The sequence below is a fragment of the Panthera uncia genome, chromosome C2 (genome assembly GCF_023721935.1).
Source record: "Panthera uncia isolate 11264 chromosome C2, Puncia_PCG_1.0, whole genome shotgun sequence".
NCBI lineage: Eukaryota > Metazoa > Chordata > Mammalia > Carnivora > Felidae > Panthera > Panthera uncia.
The window spans coordinates 145,062,465-145,082,526 of record NC_064810.1 but is presented as its reverse complement, the minus strand read 5'-3'; the positions used below and the strand labels follow the sequence as shown (position 1 = coordinate 145,082,526).

General features: G+C 44.1%; 2 protein-coding genes across 3 annotated transcripts in view; one reads left to right on the top strand and one right to left on the bottom strand.

Annotated features, from left to right (window-relative positions):
- The window catches only part of CMTM6 (CKLF like MARVEL transmembrane domain containing 6), a 28,488-nt gene extending 13,195 nt beyond the window's left edge, over positions 1-15,293 (top strand). Inside the window, exons 3-4 of the mRNA XM_049629913.1 lie at positions 3,633-3,731; positions 6,739-15,293. Coding sequence (XP_049485870.1) covers positions 3,633-3,731; positions 6,739-6,873 — 234 coding nt within the window. The 3' untranslated portion in view covers positions 6,874-15,293. The remainder of the gene's footprint in view (positions 1-3,632; positions 3,732-6,738) is intronic.
- Positions 15,294-18,833: 3,540 nt separating this feature from the next.
- The window catches only part of CMTM7 (CKLF like MARVEL transmembrane domain containing 7), a 50,733-nt gene continuing 49,504 nt past the window's right edge, over positions 18,834-20,062 (bottom strand). Inside the window, exon 4 of one of the 2 annotated variants that reach the window (XM_049629908.1) lies at positions 18,834-19,408. In XM_049629908.1, the coding sequence (XP_049485865.1) occupies positions 19,241-19,408 (168 nt within the window). In that variant the 3' untranslated portion in view covers positions 18,834-19,240. The remainder of the gene's footprint in view (positions 19,409-20,062) is intronic. The other variant, XM_049629909.1, reaches the window with a different exon arrangement.

The following is a 20,062-nucleotide window of genomic DNA, read 5'->3' as shown; positions in this document are numbered from 1 at the left end:
CAGTCAGTAGAGTGTGTGACTCTTGATCTCGAGTTTGTGGGTTCAGGCCCTACACTGAGGGTAGAGATTACTTTAAAAAAAACAAAACAAAACGGTGTAACAAGATAAATACAAAGCAGTAAAATTCTGTTATTGTTTTGAATTAATGAGAAGTAAACATTGGGTCATATATTAGTATACACCTAAGATACTTATTTTTATCTGTACACCCTTTTGTACTACCCTTTATAATTTTGTGCTGTAAGATCTGTTACCTTCTTTTAAAAGAATTATTTGAAGGTTAAAAATTAAACAAAAAATTGATACCACAATAGTTAAAAAAGTAACTTTGAAAAAAACAAAACCAAACAGGTAGAGTCTGAATCCCATCCATCAAGTCTCTTTGATGAGCACATACATGCGGATCTTGGTGTGGCCAGTGTATGACTGTTCCATTACCTTCCTTGGTGACAGCTGCTGTCAGCACAGACTCGTGTCAGATCCTGTATATGCTGTGACTTAGAATCCTCATATGGTAATGCTCCATTTTTCCAGTGAGGAAACTTAGATTCAGGGTGGTTATGTAAGTTGTCCAAAGTTACACAGCTAGGGTAAAAATAAACCGAGATTGCAACCCAGAAAAACCCTCCACACGCTGGATTCCGTTCTGTGGCCACCGCTGAATCCTGTTGGAACCAGTGCCCTAGCCAACTTTAGATGCTGTCATGGCCGATATCAGCCCCCCGTTATCTAGATCTCTATAGAATGATGACAGTAACAGAGCCTATTTATTGTATGGAATACGCATATTAAGATGAGGATACAGAGAATATCTTCGAGCTTTTGGTAATCATATTTGTAATCTCTAAGTCCTTCCTTTCTGCAGACAGGTATGTGGTAAGATTTGGGGGCAAGTGAAAAGTTAACTTGTGTCTGAGCTGATTGATTTTTAGTTCCAGTGTATGAATTTATATTTTAAACATTTAAGATTGAAGTGATTTTTTTCAGTTTTTACTCTCTCCACAGCAAAACAGTATCACTGTCCGTACGAATATTTTTAGAAATGTTTAAACTTTAGTGCTGCATCTGTAGTGTTTAAGAACCTTGATCTTTTTGACAAGAAACAATATTACAGTATTTTCCAGTTTAATGGTCTATAACTAAACAAGATGTGAAACATTTATGACATCTTGAGCATTTAAGTTATTTTAGAGTAAGTGCTGATCTTAAAATGCTGGGGGGTAGGGCAAGGAATAAATCAGTCATTTCATCCTAAAACAGCCTTTGTAGATATTTTACAAAAAAACTGTAAATATTTTATTTCTTTTGGGTGTTTCGTGTCTATTCATAGATGATGATGAAGAGTTACAGTCCTATATGTTGTACTTTTCACCTAACGCTGTAAGGATTCCATGTTTGTTTGAAAGGTTTAAAAATCACTTTTACTCCCGACCTGTTAACGGACTCAAATACTTTTTTAATGTCAGAGGTTTTCTGTTTTGAGTGTGTGATGGGTGGTGATGGTGGTAGTGTCTAGGGAGGACCAATAAGCTCTTTGAAGGGAGGATCGTTTCTATTCCATGCTACTGTGGCTCACGTTCTGTCAAGAGTAATAGTAGCCAAAAGTTGTGGGACACTTACCGTGTGCCTGATACTGGCGGTCTAAGCATTTTCCACAGATTAACTCAAATCTTTAGAATCACTTATGAAGAGGATACTGTTTTTATTCCCATTTTGCAGATGGAGAAACTAAGGCACGCAGGTAATTAAGTAACAAATTCAAAGTTATACAGCAGGAAGTAGTATAACTGGGATTTGAACTCAGGTGGTCTGGTTCCAGAGCCCATATTTATCGAACAGTAAATTATTCTGTCTCAAAATGGTTGTCCTGTTTAATACCTCCTTGAATGAAATCCAAATATTAGTAAATGGAGTTTTATATTTGTGTGTCGCCGATTTGAAATAACATTCAAAGGAATAGGAAAAGCAAAAGTATTATAGAAAAACACCTCTTTTAGGGGCGCCTGGGTGGCGCAGTCGGTTAAGCATCCGGCTTCAGCCAGGTCACGATCTCGCGGTCCGTGAGTTCGAGCCCCGCGTCAGGCTCTGGGCTGATGGCTCGGAGCCTGGAGCCTGTTTCCGATTCTGTGTCTCCCTCTCTCTCTGCCCCTCCCCCGTTCATGCTCTGTCTCTCTCTGTCCCAAAAATAAATAAAAAACGTTGTAAAAAAAAAATAAAAAAAAAAAAAGAAAAACACCTCTTTTAGAAGCAAAAAGAAAATCTCTTAAATTTTTTGGTGAATGTTACGTGAACAGCGGACAGTCTGGGAATTCTGTTTGGGTAGTTTTATCGATACTAGGTTTACTGGAGATGCATCTCAGGAAACTCTGAAAGTATCAGACTTAAAACCCTGAGCAGTGGCTGTCATTTTACCGGTTTCTCCTCTGAATCACGTGCATGTCAAGTGCTATTTGCAGTTGGCATCTGAGAGGGAGCCTTACCAGATAATGCCAGAGAACTTCGTGTCGTGAGCTACATTATGATGAGATATGGAAGCTTCTATAGAGCAGATAAGCTCATCATACAAGCTCATTTTGGGTTACTTACTTGGAACGATTGAAAGCAATACGTTATTCCAGAAAGTTTACGTGTCTAAAAACATACTATTGGCATAATTTTATTTGGTTAATGACGGGTGGTTCATCTGATTCTCTCTTTTCTAGAGTGCTTTCAAAGCACTGAAGTACTCTCAGAGAGGCCATCCTAGCATAGAATCCTGATCTTCCTTAACTTATGACGGGGTTACATCCCGATAAAACTCATCGTAAGTTGGAAATACCGTTAAGTCGAAAGTGCATTTAATACACTTAGCCCCCTGAACATCATAGCTTAGTGTGCTCAGAACACTTACTTTAGCCTGCAGTTGGGCACAGTCATCTCCCACAAAGCCTGTTTGATAACAACGTGTTGACTCATGTCATTGAATACTGCCCCGAAAGTGACAAACGGAAGGGCTGTGTGGATACAGAAGGGCTGTCAGAGTACGGTAGTTTACCCTCGTGATCGGGGGCTGACCGAGAGCCGCTGCCACAGCCCAGCAGCACGATGGAGGGTCATCCCGCGCAGCGCCAGCCTGAGAGAGGACCCACACCCACAGCTGGAAGTACAGTTCCTACTGAATGCATAGTGTTTTGGCACCAGAGTTAAAAATCACAAGCGGAACCATTGTAAGTCAGGGACATCTATACTTTGAAAGGGAAGAAAAATTTTTTTCTTTCTGGTTTTTCTTTTTTTGTTTGTTTTTGTTTTTGTTTTTGCTGGAAGTAAGATGGCATGTAATAAATGGCTTTGGAAATTTTCATATGTCCTAGAGAAAACGACACACACACACACACACGCATGGCCTTTTGGGGAACTGCTTTTATTGAAAGATTATCTTGTGATGTGTTCTGAATATGCCCCATCCAAAGTATGGATAGCATTCCTTTACAGGATAATTAATGAATGCCAAGCTTATGGAAAAGTTAGAAGCTGAAGCATGTAAATTTGGGTTGCATGAAAAAGCTGTGTCACCAAAGTTTTTTAGAAGTAAAAGCCAAAAACATTTGTTTCTATGAACCTAACCCTACTGTATTCTTTGTGCACGTGTGTAGGATTTCTATATTACTTTGGGCACAGGATGTGTGTTTTTGTTGGCATCCATCATTTTCGTTTCTACACATGACAGGACCCCAGCTGAGACAGCTGCCACTGTGAGTACCTTGTATTTTGAACCCTTGCTTATTTTTGTTTCCTTAGAAATATGGAGCTTGGAAAGTACTAAAAGGTTATACAATAGGGGAGCATTGTTCATCTTTTAACTTATTTTTCAGTGTAATTTTGAACGGAGGACCTAAGAGCAAATAAATATGATATAGCAACCTAGAACCTGCGTTTAGAATTTGACCAAGTTTTGTTAATAAAAACCTAATCACTCCACATATGAATGTGTTCCTGCTAATGGAAGGGGTAGAACTGACTTTGTTATCTGACTTCCTTATCTTCTTTTCTCCTTTGCAGTGCGGCAAAAACACACATACGTGGCAGGTGTAAAATAGCCACACTATTTTAGAGAATAGTGTAGAGAATACACCGGAGAAATGATCGAAAGGTTCAGCCTGATAGATGAGATCGATAAGGAAATGTTTTTATCTGAAATCCTTGGAGGACCAGATTTTTTTTTTTTTTTAATTCAGAATATTCTGGATTTTACAAAGGCAGTGCTGCAGAGGGCCTGGGGCAGACCCTGTAATCCAACATGTTAATATTTCTGAACCATGAATACTCATAGTAAAGGGGATAAAGACTGTAAGTAGTTTTGCCTGGTGTCACTTTTGAGCCAAGTAAATCATGAAAACGTTTGAGTTTTTGTAGCTTTTTGGATTTTAGAATTACAAATCAAGGGTCATGTCGTGGATTTGTGAACACAAACAACTGAAAATAACAAATCCTCTTGCAAGTCAGCTGGATTCCAATTAATACTTTGTTCATAACAAATTTGAAGTTATAATTAATTGAGTTGTCAGCTAATAGATCATTAAAACTACTCTCAATTATAGAAAACTTAAAAGGAGTTCAGGGACTTGCATGGTTATATCTACCTGTTCATGTGAGCAATTTGTTAGCACACATGTCAAAACAAACCAAAATTAAATCAGTGCTGAACCTTGACTCATTCTAGCAACAAGTAATACTTATGCCTGAACCATAATCATAAATACATGAACCAATCGGTACATGAAGAGAAAGATCTAAGTTTTAATGACCCTTATGGTTAATTTCAGTTTATATACATATTTGTATTGCAGAGGAGTATGATAGGGTGATCAGTGAAATGTTTTAAGGTATAGAAGTTCATTGCTATAAAATCCTTAGAGGAAGTGAAATAGAATTGAGGAAAGTTGAGTTGAAGAGGGGGAAAAAAGCATGGCATAAAATTCCAGGTTGTTAAAACAAAGCTTATCTGTATGATTAGGTGATGTGTTAGACTTACAGTATTTAGATTTCATTGGCTATATTTAAGAGTGACTGGTAATTTAAAAACTCAGTATTTATAATAAAAATAAAAATTAAAAAAAACTCACTATAATATGCTGGAAATTACCTTTTGCAACTTATTATGAAAAAAATTTACAGACTTAAATGAGTAAGGGAGTCCATTAAAAAAAGAAGAAAAAATTGAAAAGTATGTGAGCAAAAGATCGGGAATATCATTTGTTTGGATGCTATGGCATAGAGGGCCCTGCATGAACTGGGGCTCTCGAGGGGGTCAGGGATGGCTTCACAGACACAGTGACATCTGATCTGTCCTTAAAGCGTGTAATATGTTTGCCCAATAAGGGGATAGATGCCATCAAGCCAAAATGAAGACTCCAGAGGGGAGAAGCGACTTGGTTTCAGAGATGTGGGATTGATAATTAAATTTAGGTTGGATATGTTGGGGCTATCCAAATTGATGAATTTGGAGTTCAGTTTGCTTTATAGTGAAATGAGGCAGGATGCATATTCTTGAGGGGCTGGGTGTGAAAAGTCAAGAGACTGGAGCTACAGCAAAATATGAAAAATCAAGAACAAACTGCTGGGGGCGCCTGCGAGGCTCAGTCAGTTAAATGTCTGACTTAATTTCAGCTCAGGTCATGATCTCACAGTTCATGAGATTGAGCATAGGGCTGTGTGCTGACAGGGTGGAGCCTGCTTGGAATTCTCTCTTCCTCTCTCTCTGCCCCTCCCTGGAGCGCTCTCTCTCTCTCTCTCTCTCTCCCAAAATAAATAAATAAACATTAAAATAATTTAAAAAAAAGAACAAACTGATGGTTACCAGAGGGGTAAATAGGTGATGAGGATTAAGGAGAGCACTTGTCGAGATGAGCACCGGATGATGTATGGAACTATTGAATAACTATAGACCTGAAACTGACATTACACTGTATGTTAACTAACTGGAAAACTTAAAACTAAAAAAAAAAAAAAAAAAAAAAAAAAAAAGCGATAATAAAAAATCATGGCGATGGGGTGCTAGAGGTGGAAGGGACTTTAGCCGTCACATACATCAGTTTTCTCTTTTTACAGAGCCGTTCTTTGGCCCCCATTTCTTTAGGGTTTTGCTAGTGAAGATTTCTTCTTAACAGAGTTCTCAGAATGCTTGATCGTATGTTAGAGGAGTGCAATGAGGAAGTGATTTAAGGAAGAGGAAGTAGGTCGTGGTGTCATGTTGCTGTGTCATGACAGTGTGACAAGTAACTGGAAAATATTTTTTAGGTAATTTAACCTAAAAGTATCTTCGAAATAGAATTTCTGTTTTGATAGTGATCACTTTGTGCCATTTTCACTCCCTACTCACGTATTTCTCTCATCTCACCTGTGAGTCAGTCTAACCATTGCCAATAATCCTGTGTTTTGTATCATTTTCTACGATTTTGTTTTTCATCTATTAACCTTAGTGTCACAGGTTTGGCACCCCACATCCCACATGCACACATAAGGCAGGACATCTCTCTTTTGTGGAACTTCAACTAGTAGCCATTATTCTAGAATTTTTTTGTAACTTCTAGTTTTCTGATGACCTTAAAAAGTCTTTTATTATCAGGGGTTGAGAATAACGTGTATAAGATAAAATTGACGAATCGTGTTGCTTGTATAAAACGCTTTCAGAGCCCATTAGGAAATGTGAGATTACATTCCAAAACTCATCATACAACCTTCGCCCTTTCTTCTCCCCAGGTGTTTGGATTCCTAGCAAGTTTTATGTTCCTGTTTGACTTTGCCAGTATGGTCTGGGAGAAACAACAGGAGTCCCAGATGAGAAAACCTGAGGCTACCAGGAGGACAGAGGCCACTGAACCACTTAATGCTTAAGGACCTAGGGAATAGGTGTTGCATAAGGTATCAGCTGCGTAATGCCTGAGCCCTGGCACAAACTCTTGCAGAATTTATGTAATGGTTAAACCACTTCTTTGGGGGAACAAGGGGAAGGGCAGGAAGGCACTTTTATCTATATTGGACTCTGTGTCAGTCACCACAAATTAGGCCAGAGAACTTTTTGTTTCAAAAAAAAAATTTATTTAAATAACAGTTAAAACTTCTGTCAAATGAAATGGTTTTGTTTCTGTTTCGGAGAACAGTTGTTTCTTTAAATCACATAGCTCAACTGATGATCTTTTATTCTGTCATTGAAATACCCAGGCTTTACTGTATCTCACTCAGCCTTAAAATTATATTGTAATGTTTTAGGATAATTATTATTAACTCTTTCTGAGACCTTTTCTAGCATAATAGAAACTGTATGGGAGGTGTTGTTATTTTATACGTATAAAAGAAACAATATCAGAAACCCTATGTTTATACTGCACTTTGTTGTTGATAAGCGAAAAAAAAAAAGATTTTTTATATAATATAACACAGAAAAATGGAAGAAACTCTCATGGCTAAGGACCAAAGATAAAAAAAAGATACACTTCTTGAACAATACAGTGATTATTAAAAACAGGCTTCAACTGCTTACCACTGTCTGAAGAGATAAGTTCATACTGGGAGCTAGGAATTGGTCCATTCCCCTGTTGATATATGGCTCTTCCTACCGAAGTTAATACAGCTGTATCAGTCTGTTCAGCGTTTTCTTTGAAGCCTACCCTCTTTTCAAAACCCCAGCTTTTGATTTTTCATCTATTTGAGATTCTCCCTTTTCTCTTTATCCACATGGTCCATACACTGTTTCATCATCTGACAGAGAGGAGTCTCTGGCCGATGGCGGTTGTCTTTAGGTAGTCCAAACTTTGGGGCCCTTCTAACTGCACAGAGTATGCAGCGGGATCTTTAGGTTTCTCGTTCCCACGTCGGGGATTACTCTGACTTCTCTTTGGGGGAGACCTTCTTCAGGAAGTATCTAGCAAATCCTGCCCAGGTTAACCCTGAGGATGGTGTAAGGGGCAGCCCAGCCATTCCGCTTCAGACTCGTTCTGACCGTTTGCAAGAATGGCCTCTTGCTGGCAGGCTGTCCTAGAGCCAGCCGGCCAGGGCACTTGGTCCTTTCTGAGCAAGGGGTTCACAGAGTAGATCTTTCTTGTCCTCCTCTTAGAATTTTGACTCAGGACTCTGGTGTGAAGGCAATAAGCCCACGTGTCAGGTACTTCAGGACTTCGGTGGAAGTCTCCAGGGCTAGGTGGACCCGGTGTCCTTCTGAAGGAGTGGAATCGTGTTCCCAGTGAGACCATTTAATGACCCTATCCGTTTGAAATTTCTCATTTGTGTGTGTGGATGTGGCAGGTGCGGTGGTCAGAGTTCAGCAGCACGGCCTCCCACGGCTGCTGCCCTCTCTTGCTGACTCGGGACTGTATCCATTTGTTCCCAAGTTTGGATGCTAGCGCCCGTGGTGCTGTCACCACTACCCGCCTAGGGGATAATGAACCCGATCACGGATGCTGTCTTTACTGGGCGTACCATCCACGAGAGGAGAAATAGCTTGGGTCCTGGGCCCAAGAATGAAGAGTGGTTCGAAGATAAGTAGCGTATGGTCAGCAAGTTCTGGAATTTCACCCCTGACTGTACACTGTCATTTTAAATATCATCCAGACCCAGCTGGGCTTTCACAGCAAACCATCCGGGCTACCTCAGGGTCCCCGCACGTGCACGGGCTTCGTTGAATTTGATGGGACGTGTCCCAGCTGGCCGCCTCCGCACAGCACGTCGGCATCGAGCCGCAGCGCTGCTCGCTCTGAGGCTTGGCTTGCGTCTCTCTTATTGGTGCAGAAGTGGGCCTCTTAGCTGCCACTTAACCTTCCCTTTGCAGAAAGATAATATATTTGCTGGTATTTTGGGTCCCTCTGGAACTTTTCTTCATCCTGTTTCTATGGGACCCATGACTGATTGGCCCCCCTCTTCTACTGTAGAAGGAATTAGAGTGAAAAGACCACGTGGTGAATAAAAAAAGTTCAAGGAAAACTTGGGACCAAAAAACCCCTTTGATGTCCGAAAAAGGGCAAACTCAATAAACTGAAATGTCACATAATTTTTTATTAACAGCCATGTTAGATTTGTTATATTTTATACAGATAAACTGTTTAAAATGGTTCTTAAAGATTTTAAGAGAAAATGCATACAATGTAAGAATTTTATAACTGCCATACTTAAATTATGTTCTGCTTGGGGACTGGGAAATGTATTTTTACATTGTTTATAGCCAATCGCTTTTGTATTTATCAATTTAAATCCTGTGGGTCTCTCTTTTTTTTTTTTTATCTCTCTCAATGTCAAATTTTGTAGTTTTCTTTTTAAATAAATCCATTTTATTGTCTACACCTCTGTAGTTGTTTCATTATCACAGAAGCCTGATGTTGAAGATGAAAACTTTCTCCAGAGTTCTAGGAGTTGGCTGTACAATCTTGGTAAGTACTTCGGTGGGATACTGGACTGTGCGTCTGCCCAGGCGTGAGGCACAGGTAGGAAGTTGGAACACACGCTGAGACCGCCTTTGTTGGGAGCCATGTCTGAAGAGTTGCAAAGGAACGTTACGGACTAAACACCTTTAAATACTCTCCGTCACAATTCTCGTTGTGGCTACACAATGCTAAAAACAAAATAGGCACATTCTCTTTCAGACTGTTCAGTGACAGAGAAAGTGTGAAGCAAAACTGGGGTGGTTCTGGTAAAGCTGCAACTATTTGTGTGGTTTGCAGAACTCCCGCCTCCAGTCTGTGTGAGAACAACAAGATCTTTATGATCAGCAGGAACTCACTGGAATTCGTACATTCTTCAGAGTTTTGTGTTTTGTTTTGATAAAGAGCATTGTCTTGGGGCGCCTGGCTGGCCCAGTTGGTAGAACATGCGACTCTTGACCTCAGTGTTGTGAGTTCAAGCCCCATGTTGGTGGAGAGGTTGCTTAAACAAATGAAACACACAAAAAAAAGAGTTGTCTCAGTGTGCCGTCAACTGCAAGGAGCAGAAAACCTAAATAAATAGGTCTTAAAGAGTAAGGAAAATGTATTTCATAAGCCCAGGTAGGGCCGTTCTGTGACTGGTTAAAGTTCAGCGTCTCAGCAGTATTATCAGGGACCCAGACTCTTTCCATGTTTTTCTGCCCATGCATCTTCTGCTGTGAGTCTTTATCCTCAGGATTGACCCCTTATGGTGTAGCAAGACAGGCGACATCTCCAGGCATCGTCCACTTGCACAACAATGTCCAAGGCCCAAAGAAGAGATTGTGCATTGCTGTGTCTCTAAGGTGTTCTTTTTTCACAGAAGCCCCTTGGTGGACTTCACCTTCTTGTCTTACTAACAGACTTTAAATGCCCATTTCTAAATTATTTACTGACCTGGAGAACGGCATTACTGAAATTGGCCTAAAGCAATCCAGATTCCTCTCCTCAAGTGGTGAATACCCTTTGAAGCAGATAGAGTCTTCTGTTACCTGAACACATTGGTTCTGATAGCAAGCGCCATGGGCTTGGGGTTCAGCAGTGTCTGGCATAAGCATGTTAAGGATTGGGCCCCAGCTAGGGAAAATAAAATTCCCAGTTTAAGAAATTTTTGTAGGCCTGAATACCCCCAAAGCAATGTAAAATAGAAAAACTAACAGTTCTGACGTTTAGACTAAACTATAATTGTTCAAGTTATGTGTACCCTAGAAAATTGGTCTAATGAAAGGTGGGAAGTACTGTTTTTTTTTTTTTCCTGTGGCCTTCATATTTGGCTACTTTTAATTTTTGAGAACTGTCGAGTACTGGAAGCACAGAAGATAACACCCATTTCAGACACCACCCAGCTTTAATAGATCATGACTTTTTGCCATAAAGGCCCTTGTTTAAGAAAGAAAATGAAGTTTCACTTCTGAAATACCACCACCTCCAATCTTACTTTTTACTTTCCCAAAGGCACACATGATCTGGAATGTGGTATCTGTCTTTCCTGTCTTTATTGTCTGTACTATATAGAGAGATGTATCCATAAGCAATGTCCGACATGGTATTTATGCTAGATTTAGCCATTCGTAGGTTGCTTTTTCCAATCGGTAGTATTTCGAAATTTATCTGATACACGCAGCTCTAGTTCATTCATTTTAACTACTATTTGGCATCCCGTTGTACGAATTTGCCAGTTTACTTACCTTTCCTCTGTTGACAGAAAAATTTTGATGTGGTTTGTTTTTGACCGTTTGAACCAGTGTTCTAGGGAACAGACATCTTTGAACATCTCACGCACGGGTGCAAGAGTTCTATGTAGGTTGTGGACTTAGAAATTGTTGCATCGCAGGATGTGTGGGATTCCAACATGGCTAAATATTTCCAAACGGTCTCCAAAGTGGAGACTTCGCGTCAGCCGTGTACGGGGGTGCTTTGTTTCCTTATTCTTGTCTTGCACTTAGTATTAGTTTGGCTTAAGAGTTTTGCTGATCTCGGGCTGAAATGGTCTCTCATTTTCTTTTACACTCCCCTTATGACTGGTGAGCCTGGGCGTCTTCTCATTCGGCTGTTGACTTTGTACGCTTCCCCACATCAGTGAGTTGTTCGTTTATATTCTTTGCCTTTTTTTCACCCTGATGTGCGTTTTTGTTTTTGTTTTTTAACTCATTTGAGAGTTCTTGACATATTATGGGTGTTATCCTTTGTTAGTAATGTGCCTTGGAAATATCTCCTCAAAGTCTATAATTTATATTTTAACTTTTCTTCTTGATACTTCGTCTCTTTGCTTATCGATTCTTGTTAGCTCAAGGTCACAGATGTTCCCTGCCGCTTTCTAAAATGTTTAAAGGTTTGCATTTTACATTTAGTACTTGAATGTACCCTGATTTCTGTATGTGGTAGGAGCACTCCGTGACTCTTTGCTCCTCTGATAGACAACGGCTGCTTCTGTCATCTACCAAGTTTATGCATATGCATGGGTCTGGGGCTGGCTTCCTTAGGCTTTTTTTCTATACCTATGCTAATACCATAGTCTTGATAAAGTAATAACCTGAGGGCAAGTTCAGAATTGTTGTATTCTTAACACTTTGTTATTTGAAACACTTTCTTTCTTTCTTTCTTTCTTTCTTTCTTTCTTTCTTTCTTTCTCTTTTTGAGCTGGGAAGAAGGGCAGAGGGAGAGAGAATTTTTTTTTTTTTTTAATGTTTTATTTACTTTGGAGAGACCTAAAGACCGAGTGAGAGTGGGGGAGGGGCAGAGAGCGAGGGAGACAAAGAATCCGAAGCAGGTTCCAGGCTCTGAGCTGTCAGCACAGAGCCCAACATGGGGCTCAAACTCACAAACCACGAGATTATGACCTGAGCTGAAGTTGGATGCTTAACCAACGGAGCCAACCAGGTGCCCCTATTTTAAAGACTTTTTAAGAATAGTTTTAGGTTTGCAGTAAAATTGAGAGAAAGGTTACTTTACTTTTTACTATAAAGATACTTTTTACTATAAAATTTTAAGATTGATTTGGCAAGTTCCACAAAAAGCCCTTGTTAATTTTTTCTTGGAATTGCATTGAATTTATAGATTAATTTGGAGGAAAATGATTTATGATTTAACTTAACATTCGTGAATCTAGAATCTCCACTGATTTGGGTCTTTTATTGTTTTCCAATAAAGTTTGTGGTTTTCTTCAAAAAGGTCTTGTACATCTTTTGTCAGATTTGTCCTAGGTACTTTATTTTTGCAGGTGTCCAGAATGGGATCTTTATTTTATTTTATTATTTTTAACACTATTTTATTTTATTTTTTAAATTAATTAATTTTTTATAATTTACATCCAGATTAGCATATAGTGCAACAGTGATTTCAGGACTAGATTCCTTAGTGCCCCTTACCCATTTAGCCCATCTCCCCTCCCACAACCCCTCCAGCAACCCTCTGTTGTCTGTATTTAAAAGTCTCTTATGTTTTGTCCCCCTTCCTGTTTTCATATTATTTTTCTTTCCCTTCCTTTATGTTCATCTGTTTTGTATCTTAAATTCCTCATATGAGTGAAGTCATATGATATTTGTCTTTCTCTGGCTAATTACCCTCCAGTTCCAGCCACGTAGTTGCAAATGGTGGGATCTTTGTTTTAAAGATGACGTATTCTGATTAGAAAACTGAAAGATAGCTCTGAAGGCTTGCTTAAATTGAGGTCAGTCTTTTCCTTTTTTTTAAGGTTTTCCTGTGGGTGATGGCGCGTGCCTCCCGCCATCCCGCACGAACTGCACCCCAGTGGTCCAGATCCTGGCACCTGATCCCTCCCACCATGAAGGTTCCCGTCAACCTTTTAGTTAAAAGTTCCCATCCCTTGGCCTTTCTCTGAATCTGTTATCTGCGTTTACAAAACGGTGACTGTAGTTCCTGCCACTTTGATCAGCTAAAATTCTGCAGTGATACTCACATTTTTAGCGTGCATAATTGACGTCAGGAAAACAAGGGTAATCAGTACTCCTGCTCGGCTCCCGAATGACACTAAGACATGAGGACTGATGCCCATCAGTTCTTCCCACCTACTGCATTGTTAGTGCCTGGTAGTTTTTACTTTATCTTGTTTTAACACCTCCCGCACCTTCCACATGTTCCTCTAGGTGCTTTTCTCTAGATGTGGTTGCTTCACATGACCACGCATGCAACTTAAATATTGTGTCTGTAATTAAATAGCCGTGTGTTTCTGGGGGTGGGGGAGGCTGCACCCGATGTATGGTATGTCTTCGCCAGCCCAGTCCTGGGTGGCCCAAACACCTGACCACACAGGCCACGGGCCAATGTTTACAGATACTGTTTACTAAATCTTGGGGTGGCGCACTCTGGCCGGAAGTGCCCCGTGTTCAGCCCATTGCACGGGGTGTCCACTGCGGTGGGCCCTGACCCATTTACCATCCCTGGATGGCTGCAGCATCGCAGGGGACCTGCTTGTGCCAGTGGTGGTGGGGGGGGGGGGGGGAGGTGGGGCTCTTTCATCACTGATTCTCGTGACAGGCAAGTCCTTTATTAAGCCAGCAGTGCATTAGGGGAAAACACTGTTTCTGTCCGATGGGTGGGCGACCACTTGTTGGTGAAGGTGGTTACAGGCTCAGGGGCTGGGCTGGGCCCTGCATCGGAAGATCTGTTTTCTTCTCACGATAGGACTTTCTGGAGCTTGCCCCACGTACGAACTGGAAGATGAGAATGTGAAAGTGGACACTGTTTCATTTAGGGCTCAGTAACGCGGGCAGTCGACTGTCAGCAGCAGGAGTCGGTTCTCAAATCCAAGAGGTCGGAGGCCCGGAAGTGGCGGAGGTTTCACTGCGAAAGGTGCCAGTCAACGGCGCCATGACACCTGTAGTTCCCTGCGGGCTGAGGTGCCGGAGGCTCTAGGGCGGGGCATCTTCTCCCGCCTGAATGGCTTCCAAGATGTCAGTGTTTGGGCCCTCGCTCCAGTGGACACATGTCTGATGACTCGGGGTGGGGGCTGCGGGAACATCCCCAGGTTTGGAGGGACGGCCTCCGACAGCCAGTACGCGCAGCGGCCGGTCCTGGTGCGGGGCCGCTTTCGTAGTGGCGGCTACGTTTGTCCTAACGTGACCGGGAAATAGCTCCCCGAGTCGTGACACAGCTTCCAAGATGGTGGCGCGGAAGGCCGGACACTTGCATTCTGTCCTCATTTACGGTCCCGTCTGTCTCGCGTCAGCTGTGCTTGGGTGGCACGTGATGAGGCAAAAGCAGGTTTCTCGGTGGAGCCATTACGGAAGAGCTTGCGTCACCACCCGGCGTTCACGTGATACTAGCCGCGTCCGATACGCTGATGCTCGATCGCCGGAGAATCCAGAGCGATAAAAATGTACGCTCCACACCCCTGCCCCCACCCCTAGAAAGGCGATCTAAAAACAGTGTTAGCAACACCCGAGGCCGCAAACCAAGAGCCAGGCATGAAGGCAGCAACACATTCATGCGCTTTGATGATGTCGGGCACTGGAAATGGACATGACCACGTTCTTTAAGCTTCCCTGCTCTACAGTAACGCCAGCTGCCGGTGGCCGGCAGGGGTGTTCAACTTGAAGCTTTGAAGCTTTGCACGGCACCCCTGGCTCTGTGAAACCTTGCGGGAGAAGACAATGTACCGTTTCTGCTCCCAGGAAAAGGCATTGTTTCCATTGTTAATGCTTGGCAAGCTTTATGGGTAAACGCCCTTTTTGGCTCGGCCTCTGCCTTGTATGAGCCACCCAAAGGGGTCGCAGTGTGTGCATCCCGCGAGCAGTTTGTTGCAAAAGAGCAGGGAGCAGAGTCCAGACCGAAAAACAAACGTAACGCCCACAGAGCCACACGACTACAGCCAGTATCTAATAAATTTAGAAATATGTGGGGCTTCCTCGGGGTGGGGCTGAATCTGGAGACCCGGTCTCATACCCGATTCTTGCCCCTTCTTGTCCTGCCGCTAATTAGTGCAGTCCGGGCGCTATCAGCTCAGATGAAGATCTTTGCTCCACAGGAGCTGTGAAATCCACTCCAGGTTTCGCTTCTGCTGTTTGTGCACCCTCACAGCCCCTTAGCCGGTCTAGCCCCGCCTGGACCTTTAATTCTGTGGGTCCCTGAGCTTTTAATCATACAATATACGCATATGTGCAGGGGTTTTCTCTGGGCTACTTTTTGCCGTGGCATTTAGTGGCCTCATTATCCAGGATTTTTATTTTGTAGGAAATCCACGGATTGTTCAAATGACTTGCGTGGTTGAGAATTTTAGTGGCTTCCTGCCCCATCCACCCCTCGGGGCCTTACTGGTCTTTCCCTTTCTAGGCCCCTGGCCATTCACCTGTCCCCAAGGCTGTATATTTTCTCATTGGGCCACTTCCACCAAAGTAGATGATCAGATGCCTTGCACAGGGCTTTGGCCATTGGAGTTATCTCCCTACTCCCCCTCACTCCTGTCTTCCAAAGCCACCCCTGAGTAAGGCTATTCATGCAGCCGCCACATATTTCCTGCCTGTACCCACATATCCATCCGAACCATCTGGAGTGAAGCTGAGAAGGAGAGCGCTGATACGAGGATGTGTTACTGAGTGGGTCACCACTCGGTGTGACTGTTCCCTTGGTCCCACGGAACTGTCCCTGGAGAAGTGGTGTAAAACTTGCCTTAGGACAGTTTGTCCCAGGAGAGAACAGATGTATCCACTGACTCCTGTGTCCCATTGGCCAGTGTTCCACCCCAGGGCAGGAAGTCTCCTGCACTTACCGGCCGCACATGTGTGGGTGCTGGGTGGGTCCCTGGGCAGCATCCACAGGACAGTCAAGAGGCGCCAGCGGAGGCCTGGAGCACAGCTGTGTGGTTACAGTGGCATGAAGTTGTCACAGCCCTTGCAGGACTGGCACTGCAGTGGTGGCTGGATGAAGAGAGATGTGAGGCCCAAATTACATACAGCATGGTGACTGTTTCAATCAATTGCAGATAACTACCAGACTTCTTTGCACTTTCTAGGCAACCCATGTAACTGCCGTAGAGCTACATATTAAGAAAAGCAAAGATGCGGTGGATGGAAGGATCTGGAGGTGATGCTGGGAGAGGAGCGACGGGAGGGGTGGGGCAAGGGGAAGCACAGCCACAATGGTTGGTTAAATGCCGCGCTGCGCCCCGCTGCCACAAGAGGGCGCGCGCTGCTAGGCGAGGGCGCGCAGGGCGGCCACCTGCTCGTCAGGGTTTTGTTTTCGCAGAAGAAAAGTTGAGGCCAGCTGCGACCGGTGGCAGCGCGCCAGCAGGCGACTCTGCCGGCAGGGGACCCCGGGGAGGGCCCCCGCCCCGCGCACTAGCTTGGGGTTTCGGGAGGAAGCAGGTGCTGGCCCGAGAAGCCTCCGCGCGCTCCGGCCTCAGCCCTGACTTCCTGCTGCCAGACCACCCTCCTTCCCGTCCCCAGAACCACCGGGTCAGGTAGGGTCGCAAACCGAGGGCTCGCGGGCTGCACAAAGCCTCGGCACCCATTTGGCTCGGCCTGAAGTGTATCTTTTAAAAGTTTATTTAGCAACCTTTATTTTTTTTTATTATTACTAGTTTTTAATGTTTTTACTTATTTTTGAGACAGAGCATGGGCAGGGGAGGGGCATAGAGAGAGGGAGACACAGAATCTGAAGCAGGTTCCAGGCTCTGAGCTGTCAGCACAGAGCCCGATGCGGGGCTTGAACTCACAGACTGTGAGATCATGACCTGAGCTGAAGTCAAACGCTCAACTGACTGAGCCACCCAGGCACCCCTATTTGGCAACTTTTAAAACTCAAATGTTTAGCCTAAAAATTCTCTCCCACACTTGGGGCATTGGCAGCCCTGGGCTGCCCTCCACATGCACCCCTGCCCTCGCAATGAGTTTTTAACAGTTTGGGTCGGGTCGATATTCAGCGTCACCATTATTCTGGCTGTTACTGCTCTACAGAACCGAGCCAAAGGGCACCCTTCACACCGCGATGTTACCTTTTTTGCACAACTCTGCATGGAGCTTATCGTGGTCTTTCTCATTTGCATAATTTTCATATACACAGAAAATGACAATAAAACCCCAGCAAGCCACCGGTTGCCTCATTCGCCTTACAAGGTCGACAGGCTCCAGTTACTCGCCCGGTGGTCTTCATGAGAAAGCCACTCAGTGTCTGGCCGCCTCCAACCTGGGTGCATTGCTCTGGCCCGGCAGCTTCCTTCCTGTCAGGGACTTCAGAACGTGTTATTTTTAAGCAGAGAAACCCACTTTGTCAATCTAGATCATATGAAACTCTATTATATAAAACAGGAAATATGATGTTAACACGAATGATCAATTTACATTTATAACATTTACTTATTATAAAGTCAGTCCATAACGGGGTACCTGGGTGGCTCAGTTGGCTAAGCGTCATGATCGTCCGCTCAGGTCGTGATCTCACGGTTCGTGGGCTCGAGCCCCGCGTCGGGCTCTGTGCCGACAGCTCGGAGCCTGGAGCCTGCTTCCGATTCTGTGTCTCCCTTTCTCTCTGCCCCTCCCCTGCCTGCGCTCTGTCTCTCTCTCAAAAATAAGTCAACATTAAAAAAAATTTTTAACTCTGCATAACCACTTTCTAACCACTTTCACAGCTTTTAGGTGCAGCTCATCGGCATTACATTTATGCTGTGCAGCCACCACCACGTCCGACTCCAGAACATTTCCGTCTTCCCACTTGCAAGCTGTGCCCATTAGACACGAACTCCCCACCCCCCCACGCCAGCCCCCCCGCTCCGGCAACCATCCTTCTACTCTGAATTTTAACTGCTCTAGGAATCTCCTGGAAATGGAATCATCCAGCATTTGTCCTTCTGGCTTATTTCACTCGGCACAATGTCTTCGGGGTTCATCGATGCTGTAGTAGGTACCAGAAGTTCCCTCTTTTTCTAAGGCCACTTGTGCTGCTCGTGAGTAGTGCTTTATTAGGTCTTGTGTGAACAGTACTGGCTTCCACCCTTAACATCCATTTACTCTGAAAATATGCAAATCTTGAGGGGCCAGGGTCTTCTGCATCCTTTAGTGTTCTCATCTCTGGGGAGGTGGGGGAGGGGGAGGGGGGCCCCGGGGGTGCATCAAGTGCTTTCCCATGAGCTTTGTGGGCCCTGTCACGTGACTCCTGGTTTACAGCTTTCTCGTCCAATAAGAAATTGGCCAAGTCAATATTTTTATTACAAAACACATGCACACACGCCCCCCTCCACACATAACCCCACACACACTCACAGTGGTAATTAAGACTGAGGCCTGAAACGGCGGGCTGACCACACAGTGCTTCTGCAGGCCCGCCTCACTTAAGAAAGAGGGTCTGGTCTCAAGAGGGGCTTCTTCCCAAGCTGGATAAATTAGGAGATGGCTTTGTTTTTTCGTTAATTTTTTAATATATTTATTTATTTTTGAGAAAGAAACAGAGCGTGAGCGGGGAGGGCAGAGAGAGAGGGAGATTCAGAATCCGAAGCAGGTTCCAGGCTCCGAGCTGTCAGCACAGAGCCCGACACAGGGCTCGAACTTTTGAACCGTGAGATCATGACCTGGGCCGAAGTGGGAAACTTAACCGACTGAGCCACCCTGGTGCCCCAGAGAGAGCTTTGTTTCTATAAGAGGACTTAAGGCAGCTTCATCCCCCTGAGGAATGTGGAGTAGAAGCAGATTTAGGCAGGAGTATTCAGAAACCCTCCGCTGTGGTAGGTAAGTGGGGTCATCAGTCCCTGAGACAGTTGGTTCTAAGAGCAGGAGGAAGAGACCAGATTTCCCCGGAGGCTGCTTTCGTTCCCAGGCGGCGAGGACTATTCTCCAAGGAAGACCAGAAAGGCTGAGAGCGGCTCAGGAGCCCAGGAGGACGCCGAGGGCCCCTCTTGTGCCCAGCAGTGTGGGCAGGGCTTTGGCACAGGAGTAGAGGTTCAGAAGCCCGTCCTGGGCTCCGGCCCCCCGACGCTCCCGTCTCAGGGCCTGCCTCGGGTCAGGGCGCAGGGTGTCCTCAGACAGCGGCATCTTGGGAAGGAAGCGGCAAAGTTAGGACGGCGGGCAGGGCAGGCCCACCCAGAAGCCACACATCAGGAGGCTGCCCCCCAGCTCTGCTCAGAGCCCTTCCTTCCTCCGCCCAGCAACAACTACCATTGGAATTCGTTTTTTCCTTCTAAATACATTTCTTTTTTTTTTTTTTTTTATGTTTATTTATTTTTGAGACAGAGCATGAACAGGGGAGGGTCAGAGAAAGAGGGAGACACAGAATCTGAAGCAGGCTCCAGGCTCTGAGCTGTCAACACAGAGCCCGACGCGGGGCTCGAACTCACGGACCGTGAGATCATGACCTGAGCCGAAGTCGGCCGCTTAACCAACTGAGCCACCCAGGCGCCCCTCTAAATACATTTCTAACAGAAAAGAAAAAAATTAGTACGGGCGGGGGGACAGGGGGTTTCTATCCTTCCTCTTCCCCACCCAGGCCTATCGTCACAGGGACTCTCATTGTGTTTGCGGTTTCTTTGGGCTCTTCCTTCATAATTTTAAGTCATAATTTTCACCTTCAGATGTTACCCATAACTGTTACATTCTCTACTTTTCTTCATTGGTTTTTTTAAAAAATTTATTTTACTTATTTATGTATCTATTTATTTAGAGAGCGAGAGGGGCAGAGAGAGAGGAGAG